This window comes from Passer domesticus, chromosome 1, assembly GCF_036417665.1.
Source record: "Passer domesticus isolate bPasDom1 chromosome 1, bPasDom1.hap1, whole genome shotgun sequence".
Lineage (NCBI taxonomy): Eukaryota > Metazoa > Chordata > Aves > Passeriformes > Passeridae > Passer > Passer domesticus.
In genome coordinates this window covers 13782191-13800051 of record NC_087474.1, presented here as the reverse complement: position 1 = coordinate 13800051, position 17861 = coordinate 13782191, and the positions used below count along the sequence as shown (strand labels likewise).

The window sequence follows — 17861 nt, the reverse complement described above, 5'->3', positions numbered from 1 at the left end:
ATAAAACTCTCCTTATTCCACCATTCCTCAACCTAACATGTAATACCTCACATCTCAGCATATCTCAGCCTTTCCATCTTCACTCATTTTAAGCAGGGAAGGAGTGGCCTCAGATGTGTAACACAGGATAGACAGGAGAAGGGGTCACTGAGTGACTGGGTGACACTGCCTTGCCTGGTTATTAAGGGCCATTACATTTCCATACCAGGAGAGAGCACATTAGGAACCTAAACTACGAGTGCTCAGAAAGTAACTCAACCATTCATATTAGCCTGCTGTGTTTTGACAGAAAAATACCCATATGTGAAAAGCACTAACAGACCTCAGAGAAACGAAAACCACTGACTAGCATTGAAAGCAACAAAACTTATGGACAGCAGCCAAGCCTGGAACTATTAAAAAGTAAGAATACACAAGAAGTAAACTTGATATTTTCTCCAAGATCTTCTCCAAGATTATTTTCTCCAAGATCTTCTCAACTTCTGAATTAAAAAACTGTTAATCCTATTTGGCAATATCAAAAGCAAATGCTTGAGCCCTTCTCTGATAATTAAATACTTGGCATTATGCTGTCAGATAAGAAGAGATAATACAGTATTTTGCCAAGACTTTTAATCTGCACTTCAGTGCAGCCATAGTAAGTGAAGAGCAGTATTAAATGCTAATAAATGTATGTCAATAAGTTGTTCCTTGGCCATCCTCCCCCTTTCATTCCCTCTCTGTCAGAACCTTTCATTACACTGAGACAGAACAAGTATTTGGCTGCAGAAGTAAGTTCATTTCTGAGATGGCTGTCAGCCCCCACCTCCTGCATCCTAAGACAGTGGACCATCTTTTTCCCTTTGCCACTATTAATTATATTTCACTCACCACCACCAGGAACTGCCATATCCTCAAACACCTGCCTGCTCTCAAGAAAATCAGTAAATGAAGATGCACATGAAACTTTAGAAGTTGTTATATCAATTAGTTTACTAAATATTATTACCATGAAAATAGAACACTAATGATATAAATACATACCTGATTATTGATGGTGTAGTTAAGAACTTTATACCATTCATTAATAAAGCTGTCATTATCTGATTGAATTAAGAGCTCAGTGCCTTGGCGGGTTTTTAGCTTTAAAGAAATAAAACCAGATATCATCAGAACTGATAAACACACCACAGTTCAAAAGTAAAATCACTTAAAACTTCTCACTGGCAAAATTGTTAGCTAATACACAGACACTCAAGAACATTTACCAGAGAGAACAGCCATTAACAGTCTGCATAAAATTGCAAAGCATATCCCATACAGACATATTAAAAATGGACATTTCTTGCAGGTACTAACAGTTACATTTAAGCAGGTAGAAATAGATTAAATTCAGTTTTATGAGTTTTTTATTTTAAGCTTAAAGAAAATGTCATACATTGCTAATTGAAGTGCATATAATTCTGTATTTAAATAAGATAATTTACCTCAATAACATTCTTTTTGCTGGATTTGTCCTTCGAGGCCCAGTCAATCAAAGCCCCTTTGAGATCCACTGTAAATTCTGGCTTAGACTGATTAACACCAAACTTCTGGAAAAAATTACAAACAGTGATGGTAAAATTAAACTTGAGGAAATTCTTTACAGTCTTGCAATCTTTTAAATATAATATGTGTTATTTATAGTCTATACAGCTTAGACCAGATACAGTACTTTGCCACCAACCAACAGGTATGTCACCAGGAAAACGAAAACCCTTCCACAGAACAACCTTTAAGCACATCTATTACAAGCTGCTCAGCTTAAAGCCCTCAAAATTCCACAAATCTAAATGCCAATCAGATTCCAACAGGAATTTTTTTCCTATCACAAATGGCAGAAATCCATACAACATTTGACTGTAGCTTGGTTTTAGCCAAGATAGTCCCAAACTTAAAACAAAACCATCTAATACATAACTGAACAAAACATCCCCAAACATTCTGCCACTTAATCAATGGTTGCATATAAAACCAAAAATCAAACCAGAAACAGTAGGCTTGCTGGACGAGAATCACATCCCTCCACACTCAAAGAGAACTCTCTATTTGTCTATTTATAATTTTTTAAAAACATTTACCCCCCCCACCAACACTTTTACTTTTCTGTAGTGCTTCTATTGCAAACTGGAGTATGTCCTAGCAAGTAAACAGAACTCACTGTCTGTCTACTAAAGAGAAAATAACCCACAGGTAACCCTTCAAACAAATTGGAGGAAAACTTCAGGGATCTATTCTTACCTCCTACTTTCACATCTAGACCAGGTATCAGAATTTTGTAAAATAAAGTACTTTTACTATGATTTCAACATGCACCACATAGCTTTGAAATGTAATTCCTCAAGGAAACCAGTTCAGTGGCCCACACAAAAAAAAAAAGCTCTAATTGCAAGTGACACAAGTAAAATATGGAAAAGGAAAAACTGGAAGTCCCTCAGTGATAGCACAGAAATTTCCTGCTGTAGTTCCAGGGAAAGCTTGTAGCATCTGCTCCCCCAGAAATGTTCTTTTTTCTTCTTGAAGCCTTTGATGTGTGAGTGCAGTTCCTGTGACAGCTCTGGGGGACAGGACAAGCTCCTTGCTGCAAACCCAAGTTTCCAGCCTGTGCAACAACAGCCATACCCAAGGGGAGAAAAGATGGTTCAGAAAACAGGACTAATCTGCTGCTTCTGATTAAACTCCCAGCATGGATGTTAATTAATGCTAATTATGTTTCAGAAAGGCTGTTTACCACTGGAAAATCTCCACATCTAGAGTCCTAAGGGCAATGAAGTCTTGAATAGAAAGCAGCATCTTAACTTCTTTCTTTTACCCATGAAACATCAGAATAGGGCTGTACTTCTCATTTACCCAATGCCAATTAGCACTTGGGAAAAAAAAAAATCCCCATCACCTTTCACTTTCTAACTTCATTCTCAGATATCTCATCCAAGAACATTTTTTATTAATTATAGTAGAGCTTTTGAGAGAAGCCCAGCTCAGCAGCAGAGTCCACAGGAACAATCTCTGGGCCATTTTGGCTCTGGCAGCAGCTGCCCGTTCAAGAGAAAGTCCCATAACTGCTGCACACACATCCAAAGTGTCCCAGACGCACTTCCTGGCAGTCTAGATCAATCTTGCTGCGTGTTGGAAAAAAAATTAAATCAATTTATAGAGTTTGGCACTGGAGAGAATGGGAAACTAGTGCCAAAGTCCTCTACAGGATTGGGGCAGGAGGGTGATTAGTTAAAACCATGGCCCACAGGAAGCTGAGAACCACAGGACAGGACTTGCTACAGGTGACATCAGCACACAACAAGAAAAAAATGTTACCTGCCAGTGCTGTTCTGACCCAAAGAAAAGCTCTCCACTACATTAGCTTGCTGAATCCACACCTGACAGATTACAGCACTACCTCCTACAGATTTACACTGTACCCATCTTTTTGGCCTGACTCCCCTGAGCATTTCAAAGAAGCACAGAAAAAGCAAAAACTAAAGCCAAAAAGGAAAAAATACTTTTACCACTCCTTCACTCAAATGTTGGCCAAACTGCTGTGTGAGAGCCAAGGACAGGGAAACCCAGGCAAATAATCCAGCTACCCTGCAAATCTCTTCTGAAATACCAACATATTACATACTTGTCACAACCTTTTTATTCAAGGACATTTTAAGTTTACCATGCAGGCTCTCCTTTGAGCTTTCCTGTCAAGGTTCTTTTCTGCTCCCACATCTATGAAAATGAGATGCCAGCAGCCATTTCCCGCCTTAAAGCTTTCAGGAGCTAGTGCTGCACAGGGCTGCTCACACAACCTGCACACAAAGGTTGCTGAAGGCAATTGAACCCTCCTGAAGCCAGCAGATTCTGCTGACAGAACTCAAAAAAAAAAGCCTTTCCTTTTGCATCTGCTGCCACACAGATATTAAGTCTGCTTTCACAAAACAGTGCTACCTAGCCAGCACCAGTCAAGAGAAATCCAGCTCTTACTGAGCAGACACCTGCACTGGACCACTCTTACTGATTTCTCTTTTGAGCTGTCTGGGAATTTTGGAAAGGGCAGCAGTGTAAGACAGAAAGAGAGAGAGGTCCATATGTGGTGCTGCCATCTGCCCTAGATATGAAGCTGTCCTACAGTCACTTCTCACACCTTTTTTTAGACAAAAAACATAGTCAAGGGATGTACTTATGCTGTTTGTATGGGAGAGGTAACTTTTTGGAAAGAATAGGGTGCTTTCATTGCTTTAGATAGAGAGGATGCTGTGCAGCTTAAGGACAGCCTTGAAGATGTGTACTGACATCAATAAATAGAAGGCCTTTTCAATCTTTTCAGGATTTTCTCCAAGTCCTGGAAGCCTGCACAGGGACAAACCACACATTCTAGCATTCTTTGGAAACAGAACTGGAAATTATTTATGGGAAGACTTTGGATGTACAAATGACACCTGACATTCTTACAATTCTGTTTCTAATTAGATTTGGTAGGATGCTTTAATTTCAAGTTCTCCTCATCCATGGATGGACTATGGAAAGAAAGCTGTGGAGACAGATGCACCTTTTTGGCTGGCAGGGGAGTTTCAAAACTACAGCTTCAGGGAAAAAAAACTGAAAAAAAGAAAAAAAAAAAAAGAAAATATATTCTAAATATATTCTTTATCATCACAGCAAAATGATGGATTGTTTTTAAACCAGACTGATAGGAGCATTTTTGTTTACACAAAAGCATCTGAGCTCCTGCATAATGAGCAGTGCAATACCGATGAACTGTTGTAATGTACACATAACATCCTTGGCTAAAATCACAGTTGTGTAACATCAACAAGAGTTTGCTCAGATGAATCTTGAAGAGGATCTATTGCCTTGATGTTTGGGATGTTTACAGGCTTGGTTTGCCACCACTGTTCTTGTCACTGAGGACATGGCCCTATTACAGAAAGCTGACAGATAAATCCTTCTTAGCAGTTACCATTTTCTTTGGTTTATGAAGCCCTGTCACTTTGACAATAATACATTTACACCAAGAACTGAGAGAAAAATACTTTTAAAAAATATCCAGATCTTCTTATAATAAGTAGCCTTTTACAAGGCTACCAAACTGTTCACAAGTTATCTGTTCCAAGCTTCCACATACAGAACAATTAATTTCACAAACAAGAAAAAGACAGTTGCATCATTTTAGACACAAGGTTAATTTATGAATTTTTGATAGGCAGCTCTTCTGTGCTTGGCATTTTCAAAACAGAACTACAGATGCTTAAATTACATATAAAAATCCTACAAATTTACATCAGCTTTCTGTATGTGGAATATAGCCAGAACATCCTTGTGCTCTTTTCCTTTCACCTCTTCATGCATAACATTTACATTTTTTGGGTATTCCAGTTACAGCTAGAATTATCAAACAACACGTACACCATTGTATCAAGGGTATCATAGGCACCATATAAAGATTCCAAATTAGTTGTGTTAGAATGAATCAGACAAAATATCTGTCAAAAAACTCAGAATATCATGCTGCTTATTAGTCGAGGCACTAGTGGTTCATATAGTAGGCAAATCTGGGATTATAATTCTAGCACCAATGAACCAGATACGCTTTCTACTTTGTTCCAGTGGAACAGTTACAGGATTATTGCAATAAACTTGTGTTAATTTGCGCCTTGGATGACTTTCAAAAACAGCAAACAAGATACGTGAGCTGTTATATGAAGTGTCAAAACTAAATCTTGGAAAAATTTGAGTTTACTTTCAGGATTAGTGGCAAGTAGCCTTACAGTGACAAGAGGCATGCAACAAGAACACATACAGTGATAGCTGAAACTTGGGCAGAGTTTACATAGGTGACAGCAGGTCGATGACTGAGAGCATTTTTCCAAGAAGAAAGCAGCGAGAGCAAGAGCTCAGGAATTGAGCCCCCTTGGCAAAATGACTTGATGAGAAAAAGGAAGAAAAGTGATGAAGTCAAAAAACAATGCACAAAAAAAGAAGATATGGTTATATCAATCACTAGATGAATGCTAAATATCCTCGTAAGGTGAAGAAGAAATGCAATTCTTATCATATGTCAAACTCTTAGACTTGACTTCACCCTATCAAAATATGGACACAGAACAAAGTTTGAGAGGTGAGGTGGAATTCTGAATACCTAAAAAATAAAAATTGCCTACAGAGACCAAGAAGAGTGTGTGCTGAACACTCAGTTATATATCTACAAAGTCAGCTGTGATTATGCAGGTGTAAAACATTAGGTCCTTGAGATTCTCTTTTAATATTTCCAGCTTCATTTTATTCTATTTGTACTGTTGATATTTATTTTGCTGACCCTAGTCTAGTGCTTTACATTACACACAATTGATAGTGTCTCACAGAAATATTCTGACTCAATATTCATGTGAGACTGACTTCTGCTCCACTTAAATTATCAAAAGAATTTACACATTTTTATTTTTAAATTTATTTGTCAAGATTTTTTTTTATTTTTAAATTATTCTATCTGGCATAACATGACTTACACTAGTGCCCATAAATCATGCAACTCTGCTTATAGCTTATCTGTTATGGGTAATTAATTTGGGCACACATCATTTATAACATTATCATATATTCATGAACAGTTCAGCATTGTGTTTTAATGATATCAACATGCAGCTGGAAAAGACAGTTCTTTTGATTTACAGCCACACCTGAATTAAGAATATTAGTGGCTGTAATTGAGATTTTGGAACTTGACTAGTTACACAGGCAAAACTTTTACTTTGCAATATGCCTATTAATATCTGTAAAACTGAAACACTTTTTGGATCTTTGGCTGCAAAAGTCAATCACAGAAGTCACCAAAATCCACCTCCTGCCATACAGTGAAATTTACTCTCTTTCATGCCTTTCACCTTTATTGTTTTCTTTCCTCCCTCTGCTTGACCATCTTGCCCAACTTCACCTTTTTCATTCTCTTCTACTCCAAACTTTATTTATCCATCCTCACCTATTTTTTTCCAACCATCCCTTGTGTAGAAGGGGGGAAAATATATTTACAGGTCTGAAAAAACTCAATACTATAGAAAGGAATTGTCAATTCCAATTCATTATCCATAATGAAGCAGCAGGAGAAAGTGAGCCAAGTAGAAAGACCAGTAAAGCACAGCAAGATAGCACAGATCTGTTGGAGGCAATTTTGCTGGAATTCACATGACAATACATGGAAATAATGAACACTGGCTCTGGCCTGTCTTTACTTATTACAGGAGATCCACACAGTTTCAGGTCAGACCTCCAAAAGAGGCTAGAAAACCATAGATAAAAAGCCATTTCTATACCTATTAATGCAGGAATGCAGCTGGATAAACATAGCAAATTTAGATAGTGCTACTGCACTAGAGGAGATAAAAAATTGAATAATCATCATCTTCAGTGTGATGTTTCTCTTTTGGTCTTCATCAGACAAGAAAATAATACAAGTACTTGTCATGCACTATGAAGACTAAAACAAAATAGGGAATCCAGCAAGACAAAGATTAAATCATAAGACAACAACACTGCATTGCTCAAATAGGCCAAGGCAAGAAGCCATGTGTCAGACTATTTTCTTCATTATATGTATCACATCCAAAATTACCTGGACTGTTTACCAAAAAATATCCAAGAATGGTAAAACACACAAACACTTCAGACAAACACATTAGTAAAGAACACAAAAGTATTTGGCATGGAGAAATAACTTCAAGCCTAAGGAGCACCTGAATGTTATCAGTTCCTTGCCTGTCAAGAATACATACATACAACTGGTTTTCTTTTTACTCTACATCATAATTACATTATGGTTATGTTAAACTATTTTATACCAACTTCTACACAGGTATTTTTTTCTGTATTGGGTGTATCTATATAGGTATTTAGACCTTGCAAATAAGAGGGCTTTCATTTATTGAGCTTTATATGACTAACACTTCAGTGAGGGTGGGGGTGTTCCTGGGCTTACCCAGCCAGTTCCACTTCCTTGGGTTTTAGTGAACAGCAGCGATGACCCTTGTAACACTGCCCATGATGACATCCAATTCTTTCTGTAAATAATTGTAAATAAACATAAAATAAATTGACTCTGAAAGCAGATATTCAAACCATCGATCATTGTTGCTCAGCTGACCTGGAAGTTAATATAGTTAAGCACATATATAGTCATTAGTGGCATCAGTAAGTCTTAATTGCTATCATATTTGTAGAAGGAAACATATGTTAACAATCCCAGCCTGACCATCAAAGTCTAAATCAAACAAAGCTAATTAGTAGTAGAAGCAGTACACCAAGAGAAACACCATGCAATTATAATTTCAAAGGGGCTAATCTGGAATGCTCAGCTCACTGTGTACTTAACAGATCATGCCAAACTACTGCATAATTCTGAAATTCATTCATCTGAGATGCAACTGTCCCATTTTTATGCAATAAGCTCATTTATATTGGCAAAAAAAAGCACTTCCTACACATCTAAAAAATTAAGAGAAAGAACAAGTTGTTTCAGTTGTCTGACTATTTGATTTTATGCCAGCAGACCCATCCTCCTGAGATTATTAAAAAAAAAAATCTTGACAAGCCCTGAATATCTATTCCCATTGCCCAACATGAATTATTACTTAACAGCATTCAAAGTGACAGGATGGCCACGATGCATCTTTCTGTTCAGCAGTGCAACAATCCAGATCAATGATTCCAGCAGATGCAATGTAAATGATGACAGCACATTGTACCAGCAGCAGCTCACACATGCTGCTGCCTACCCAGCCCTAGCAGACTCTCAGAAGAACTCTGAGAACCAGACTGGAGGTCAGATGTGCTGCCCAGACAGACTGGACTAGGTCAGGGTGGGTCTACAATAACAGCTGGGTGTTGGCTACTTAATCCTCAGAACAAGCTTCAAGTATCACAGCTCTGGGAAACACTGAACTAGGTATAACACACTATTAGATCTAAAAGATTAAATTAACCAAAAACAATAAAAAGGGGAAAAAAGACAAGAAGCAAATCTAAATTAACTCTGAGGATGTGCCACACCTCTGCAGTATTTGCTATTGATTCAAAACACCAGAAATGCAGTTAGACAGCATCACCTGATTACACATTGTGATTTATAGTGCAAATTGCTGCCTGGGACGCAGAGGAAAGTTAGAAATGAGGTCACTCATCACCTACAGGAGACTGACATTGGGCAATACACTGCTTCAAACCCTTCACAAGCACAGTGAAGGAAGAATTAGGGAGCACATGGATGTACACTCCTTCGACATTAAATGACAGCAAGTGAAAGTCTGAAAGCACCTCTTACACTGATTTTATCCAAGCAACGAAACACACTATAAGCTATACAGATTTGTTCTTCAGGAAATCAATCAATCAATCCCATTTTAAAGAGCTGTCTCTCATCAATACACCTCCAGGAAACCACTGGCCTGTGTGAAGCCCTGATCCAAGAGCCTCTGGCTCTCTGCAGTCCATTATCTTTAGCTCACTGGGACAAACATGGGGTATCATACAGGAAAACCTCTAAGGCAAATTCAGACAAAAAGTAAGAAGTTGCAAACCTCGGTATGCTGTCCTAATTCAAAAGACCTTTCATAAACCCTAAGCATGTGCACTTTTCAAGCCCAAGACTTACCGAACTTTCTTCCCATTTTCTGTGATTTTTGTCACATTTAATAACCCATATTTTTCTTGACCCTGTAAGATAAGAGTAAGGACATAAGAAATACAAAAGAAAGTCTGCTTCTATTAACATCACATCACAGAATTCAATCCCCCAAATAATCCATTTCTGGCAGTGAGCCATCTTTGCTCATGCCATAACTTCAAGAAACTGTCTTTAAGCATATTTAAATATTCACAGATCAGCAAAATCAAAATTCCTCTGAGAAAGTACTTATTATCATTCAGAGGGTTAAAAGCTTTCCCTCATGAAGACCAAGGTTCTTTGGACAAGCCAAATTAAATAGTTTGTTATAGTAGACAGTAAAAATTATGACTGTTAAATTTATAATTATTTGCATAATAGTAATATAATAATAGCACAGTAGTGTTTTACTAAAAAAGGAGGTGGCTGACAAAAAAAAGCCTTGATTCCCATATAAATTCTTCCTATTAATTTTAATATAATTTCTTATTTTTAATAAAACATGGTTGAAGTGCATAAAAAATTAACATATTCATGTTAAAACAGAAGAGTGAAGCATTTCTTTGATGTCCTCTTTTTTTCCCATCCCCATGGAAAATAGTGGAATTTTAAACTACTTAGTTATGTCTTGTTTATGAAAACCATCTATATTAGCATGGCTATAAAAAAAAATTTGAACACCAGTCAGTGATTGGTGGGAAAACACTGCTGAACAAGAAGGCTGTCTGCAAGTTTCAAAGATTTTAAGTGAATATTTATAGTCTCTGTTTAAAAATAATAAAATGAAGGAAAAGCATTCTAGGATAAAAAGATTCACTTAAACCATCATCTTAAGATGAGGTATCAAAACCTACCATTTTCTTCTGACACCCCAGCCTTGCCCGACCAGCCAGTGGTGCTAGAAGAATGCTAAATTATTTTATCATCAATTCATTTTCAGTAACAGCTTCTAACAGTTCCTAATGTATGTAATAAGCCATTAGTTGAAACAATCAACTAGGGAATGGATCCAAATTAGTTTTATCATTAAAAAAATGACCTCAATCCTAGATCCAATGAAAACAGAAGATAAATCCTCTTCAGAATTTTCCTCTAAATCTCAAATTTAAATGGACCATAACTGCACAATAAAATTTTGAAGAATTTTTTTTTTTTTTTTTTTGCTAGGATACCATGGACAATACTCTTATCTGAGACATAGCTCTGTTTTCCATAGACTTTAAAAATCCTACCTGCATGTTTCAAGCCCAGCACATAAAATACAGAGAAGACACATTAGCAAGGACAAAGGTGTTTAGCTGGTGGATCAGATATTACTTCAGTCCAGTGGTAACTGCTGCTCTTACTCAGTTTAATATCTTCACTGGGCTGAAATGCTTTTCCAAGCCAGTGACAGATTAATTAATTATTTTCCAAAACTGGTATTTTCAACAGAAGAAGTGAGCCCCTTCCCTCATCCACTCTCCAAAAGGCCAAACAAATGAATTAACCCATTTTCTAGATTACTCTGTTTGTGATCTATGTGGACCAGGGACCTTTCATCCAGCCTTTGGCTTTTAACAAGCAGAACAGCCTGTTGCCAACTTTCACAGTGACTGAGCAACCAGTGCTCACTTCCCAAAATAAATCATGGTTTTAGTCAATTACAGTGGAACCAGGGGGGATGTTCCAGAGAATTATTCAGAGAAAGTATCCTACTGCCCTACTTAGCAGCAACACTAGGGGGTACTAACGGGAAAATTAATGGAATCAGGAAAAAGAGGAAAGCAGGTTAAGGATCAAAATTCTCAAAAATTTACCAGCTTTCTTTGGAATATATAAATCTCAGGGAACAGCTAAAGAAAATATAGATGCTTCTTCTATTACCTAAATAAGGAGTGAGCTCTTCTGCAAAATACAGATTCAAAAATTCAAGATCTGAGCCATATTTAAAGAAATCAGATGACATGCAGCACTAATTGCTTTTGTGTAAGGCTATCAGCTATGCTTGCTTAATAAACAATGTTTATTTTATTGTGAAAAACTGTTTGAAGTGTTGTGAGAACGGATTATCATGACTAATCCAGAGAACTATTCCCCTGCACACAGAGTAAGAAAGAAACAGGAGAAGTTGTGCCTTTAATGCTCTGAGATTCCTATCAAGGGGCTGGTAAAACTGACCAAGTTACTTATTTCAGTGCTACTCTAGTACAGTTCCAATATTAAAAAAAAAAAAAATAGAAAAATGAAGTTTTTTATTCATTTCCCACTGTTTAAAAAGGAATGATCACATTTAAAATATAAACTGAAATTTAAAAAGCTGTTTAGCAGGTTAAGGTTTTTCTCCCAGAAGTTCTTCTACTAAATCAAAAGGACACAGTTTATTTTTGCCAGGTCCCTTATGTGTCTTTAAGCAGACTGAAACACAAGCCAGAGTTAGAGATATCAACTATTACTGACTAACAGTGAGGGATTCTGTGAAGAGGGGGAATTTTCTGTTTTTACCTTTCTGGATGCTCTGTAATATGTGACTGCCAGAGGAAGCAAAGTGAGATCTACATAATTAGGCGCAATATGGTCACAGTGAATTTTTTCCCAATTTAATCTACTATCACTAAGTTGCATTTAAACCAAGGACGTTCACATTTTTTCCCCAAAAGCAGATCTGGATGTAATGCATTCTTTTTAAAATGCAAAGCCTTCAAATAGTTTCATCCCACTATTCTTCCCAAGAACAAGAAGGTTTGCCCTCAATTCTCTAATCATGAACAGCTCAGTTTCTACAACATCTACTTAGTTATTTAAACATTTTGCATACTGACTGTGGCTTGATGCTTTGGTGAAGAAGGAGATGATTCATTTTCTGGAAAACTGGCCTTAGAAGCAGTTGATGATTCCTATAAAATTCAAACAGTCAATGTCAACAGATACTGTTATCATCTTTCATACAAATATTTTTTTTAAACCTAAAGATGCTTTCTTTTTCTTTTTACACATTCACAGATTAGAGAAGTACTTATTTTAGGCATTCATAATATTCTCAGACAATTACATTCTAAACTTACTTAAACAGTGTTCTTACAAGGTTTACAGACAACACTCAAACTGGGTTAATTAGTACATAATCATTTGAAAAAAGATGTTAATACATGCTGCATCAGCTTCAAGCAAAGCCTTCATCCTTATAACGGGTAGATTTTTGTATGACACTGCTATCAAATTATGATGTATATTTAAAATAATGGCTGATTTCAAGGTACCATATACAAATACTAAGATTTTAAAGAATACAATATGCTTGTGTGTGGTTAGTAAATACAAGATTAGCATTATTAAATTAAAATTAAAAAAATTATATATGTAGAAAAACACATATCAACTTCATTAATTTTTGTGACTCATGATCATTAATCTCCTTATAATCAAACACTGAAAATCTCTACAGATTTGGGGTTTTGTTTTGAACTGTTAACTACAGACCAAAATAAAATACTTAATCTCTGAAAACTAGAAAAATTGCCCATCTGGAGCAACCAAAAAAAAAAGGCATGTGTGTTTTCTCTGAAGTAATGATTAGTAATGATTGCCTTGCACAAACACACTGCTTGAAAATCTGGTAAAGAATTTCAAAGGGAAGAAAAACATCACTTGTTCTCTGTTACTGTTAGCACATTTCTCCCCCTCTCTTTTTAAATCCCTTGATAGCTCTCCTAAACCCACTTTGCTTTTGCAGCATTACATAGCACTCTGCACACTTGTGCTTTAAAATTCACTTGCAAATCTACCTAGAGAGGTGGCCCACTAGTTCTTTCAGTAGCACAATAACAGAGAACTTTAGCACTTCTAAGTAGAACAGCCTAAATGTTCCGTATTTTCAGATGTCTGCAAAGAAGTGGGAAAAAAAGTTCAAATTAAGAAAATCAATTGTCCCTCCCAGGAAGGTATTTTTTTCCTATGCTTATCAAATTTTTTAGCTGATGGCCATATCCAGATATGTGCCACAGCCAATAAACTGTTAACCAGTATGTTTGGTATCATCAAATTCTCATGAGCCCTGGCAACCCATACTTCACTCTGACACATTTCAAGTACTCTTTTGACTGCCCTATTTTCATACAGTTGAGTTCCATTGTTTTTCCAGAAAAAAAAAAAAAAAGGAAAAACTGAAAACAGCTTCCCTAGGAGACAGTTAAAAAGAAAGCTTGGGGTTCATGTGCCCATCCAGACAAATACCAGTTGCTTTCCTTTCCATTTCATTTGAATTTGAGGTAGCTTGCATACAGCAAAAGCAACTCTGGAACAAGAAATCCAGTATTTGTGGTAATGAAACATTCCCTTTCCACATACTAATTTCAAGCAGAATATATTAACAGTGTGCCTGCTAGTGGTAATAAAACAGCTGCATTAATGAAATACAAATTATTTATCTTTCCATAAAACATTAGTTTATTGCTCCACTACACGTCTGAAATTTTCTCAAAGCCTTAATGTTCTGCCCCATATAAACTATTTTCTTCTTACCAATAAAAAAATCACATGCTGCCTACATGTTTAGAAACTGTCAAAGGAGCTTTAGGCTGCTGATTTAAGAGTTCAAAAATGCAGGTCAAATAGAATTTATTTTGGTTATTACCCATAACATTTGTGCATTTCCATGTTTGCTTCACTAGGTTTAAGTTTTCGAAACATGAACACTGAGCCTTGAAGAAATATAAACAGCTCCACTTATTCAATGTTTTACAAAAGCTTCTTCATTCAGTGCAGCACTACATAAAGTTATTTCCAAAATGGAAACAACAGTATATATTATGCCAAAAAATAAAGAGTTAAGTCTTCCTTTAAAAGTGAAGCCAGATCTTCAAGCTATCTTCAACAAAATCGTTCATACCTTGAAGCATAAACTGCACATGAGGCTAGAAGAGTCCACTCAGCTCTGATTTATCAGGGCTCCATCTAGGCTGTGTCTCATGGAGTGCCACAACACGCTGAGTACAGAAGGATGCATGAGGCAGAGGAGGAGGAGGAGGAGGAGGATGGAGGGAGGGGAAAGAAGCAGCAGCAGGATCTCAGAATTGCTGGAGCTGAACTAATACTGAGAGGTGCAAAGTCTCCAGCCAAGCACGGCCCACTGCCTCCTCAGCACCACACATGATATTTCCCAAAGTGACAACTCAAAAGCTCAAGATCAAATCCAATAAATCCTGTTCTGAAGAGCTAAGTCAACTCATGGAAAGCAAGTCCATCAAAATGGATACAACAGGTTGAGCAAGTAAGGTTCTGGGCAGCAGGTCTGTTGTCATTACAACTATGGTGTTTTGTCCATTCAAGTTTGGTTTTGACATTTGTGATTACCACTCACAGGCTTTTCCTTACATTTTCAAATCTGCATTAATTTCATTTTTTTTCTTGGAATTTTAGGAAAAGGGAGATCACAATGCCATTTCTTGGTATTTCATCCTGAGAAGTTTGTGCTAAGATTTCAGCACTGCCAAGTCATTTCATTTTCCAGGTATCCTGGGAAGGACTGCAGCAAAGTTACAGAGACCAGCATGTCACCACTGTACAACACCCATTTCAGTTCCTCCCTGCCCAGCTCACGTCAGCTCTCCTGACCCACGGGCAGAATGGCCCAGCACCAGCAGAAATGGGAAGGAAAAAGGTCAAAGCAGAGGATGAGCAAGGAAAAGGCCCTGTCTCCTTGCTGGCCTAAACAGCACCTCTTACTGTACAGCCCAAATATCAAGAACATGCCCTAAGAATGGGCAGAAAACAGCTTTTGTTACTGACCCACAGCATTTTTCAGACTAAACACCAGCTCAGCTGTGAAGAGGAACAAAGCCAAGTGTTTCAGCACTTTCAGTACTGTCCTCTGTCCTTCAAAAACAATATAACAACCTTGTTGTAACCATGCACAGCTTTTCCCCTGAACTAACACCAGTTAAAACACTTCAAGGACAATAAAAGAGCTACTATTCACAAAGTAACAGTAGTGAAGTTATTGAACAGCCCTTGTTTTTGCTGCATGTTATACAAAATTATACAAGAGACCAAAAGAAAATTGAAATTTCAGAAATTCAGGCAAGGTAACTTCTGATACATTAAATATGTCACATATCAGAAACAAGTGGCATTTCAGCATGCTGATAACTTGCTCCTACCTTGTCGTTGGTGTCCAGCACAATTGTGCTGTGCCTCCATTTTGTTAAAACTATTGGTTCCTGTAGCCTCCTGTCCAGACTCCTACTCTTTATTATATCTCTCTGCTGCTGGGGTGAAGCATTATACTGAAGAAAAGAAAAATGAAATTGTAAGTAGAATCTAATTCATGCAAACAAGACCTGGACATACTTTTCAAATGCCTAAATAGTGCAAACTTTCACACTCCTGATATCACCACCCAAGGGTGTGAAAACAGCCTTGGTTTTATTCTGCATTTAGTCTTCAGAATTATCCTTTCTCCTGTAGTCCTCTCTGAAGCAGTAGCTAAGACTGGTGTGTTGGGATAATATTCTCAATTGGCAGAGAGATGTTTGATTTCTTCTGCAGCAGATACTGCTGATTTTGCCACCCAACAGGTACTGAGAACAATCAAGGAATTACAGGAAATACAAGATTTAAACATTCACTCTTAATATTGCATTAACAGTACTACAGCACCTAACCAGCTTTTGTGTAAGAAAAAGTAAACCTATTATCCTGCAGTAGGATATTTAGATTGTTATGATTGCCTGGTATGACTCTGACCCAAAGATCTGGGGTGCCTAGGATGAGGAGACACGAGGGTGAGGACTTGCTTTTTCAGAATAAACACATCAAATTGCTTATAAAGTAATTTGCTGGTGTGGAATGCACTTATCACATACAAACATACACATTCCATAAGCATGGAAGATAAATATTTAGCAGGAAATACTTTTAAGCCTTAGCAGAGCTGTAACACCAAGGAGAGACCATATTTATCATAACATAGGTTTTCTAGCAACTCAAGAGCATGCAAACTCACAGAGAAAATGTGAGGGTCATGAGAAGGACACAGCATTTAACCAGATCTCACAACTGCAGCATATATTTCATTAATAGTGTTGCCATTTTACATGACCACAATATACTATAAAAAATTCTAACAATATTTCAGACAAACTGTTACACTGAAAACACAAACAAGAAAAGACAACATCAATGCATAGGGTTTTTAAGTGATTTACTAAAATCTCATTGTTTTTAGTCAGTATCAAAAGACTGAAATCTGCAATAGAAAGAAACTTAAGGCAGCATTTGTGGAGTGGCGTAAAGCACTAGAATCCACTAAACAGGAAATAACAAAGGAAAGTGAAGTGCCCCTTCTACCTATAGCAATAATTTCTGCAAGGACACTGAGTTCTACAGTTTTGCCACTGATGCCTGCTATAAGCTCAGAGCCTCAGGTGTTCAAAGACAGATTAATCTATACCTGCACATACCAAAAGCATGGAAAGGTTTAACCTAAACAATATAAACATGAAATCTAAACAAAATTGCATAATACAGCTATATTTATTACCCAAATAAAGAACAGCATTGCTACAGCTATAGCACTCACAATGCTTGAGCTTGCTTTGTAGTTTACTATGAAGAGAGTTAATCCTCCAATAAGCTAACAGATGCTTAAAATCTAAATAACTTTAGCATTTATTACATTATTTTAATATGCACAAGAGTAGTAAAACACTCCCAAGCGAATGGATGTTGCAGTACTGAGAATAAAATTTGGTAGTACTGTTGCTGCAAGAAGTCACTTCTGAGCCTGCCTTTGTACTGGCTTCAGCACATCTCCACTCACACGACAACTGCTTCCCCACAGCGGTGAGGTTTAACCAGCTCTGTTTGTCTCCTTGTTAAATCAAAAGCTGAGCTGTGATACACGCTGAAAGGACCCTAGTGCTGGCTTGCTTTCTTGTTAAGGAAATATCCACTCTGCCAGAGCTCCTGCAACCCAAACCACAGCAGCACGCTGAGCAACATGCAGCAAAACTGCCTGCCAGCAAAACTAAAACCTAAACAACCTCCAGCAAAGTATGTCTAAATCACAAAGGGTGCAAAAGCAGCATTCCTTGCAGCAGCTCTAACCCATTTAGGTGGGCAATTTCAACACATTTCTTGTTATAAAACAGAACTGTTTATTTCAGAAATAGATTTACACATTACTGACACTGGTATACATTATTTACAGAAATCTTCCATGCACTTTCCG

The 17861-nt window shown here is 37.2% G+C and overlaps 1 protein-coding gene across 7 annotated transcripts in view; it reads right to left on the bottom strand.

The window, feature by feature from the left end:
* Positions 1-17861, bottom strand: part of ARHGAP12 (Rho GTPase activating protein 12) — a 74729-nt gene that overhangs the window by 11925 nt on the left and 44943 nt on the right. For 6 of the 7 annotated variants that reach the window (XM_064400519.1, XM_064400375.1, XM_064400448.1 and 3 more), the window contains 6 exons: positions 15790-15915; positions 12454-12528; positions 9641-9702; positions 7970-8051; positions 1467-1571; positions 1024-1122 (listed from right to left, as the gene is read on the bottom strand). In XM_064400519.1, the coding sequence (XP_064256589.1) occupies positions 1024-1122; positions 1467-1571; positions 7970-8051; positions 9641-9702; positions 12454-12528; positions 15790-15915 (549 nt within the window). The remainder of the gene's footprint in view (positions 1-1023; positions 1123-1466; positions 1572-7969; positions 8052-9640; positions 9703-12453; positions 12529-15789; positions 15916-17861) is intronic. The other variant, XM_064400586.1, reaches the window with a different exon arrangement.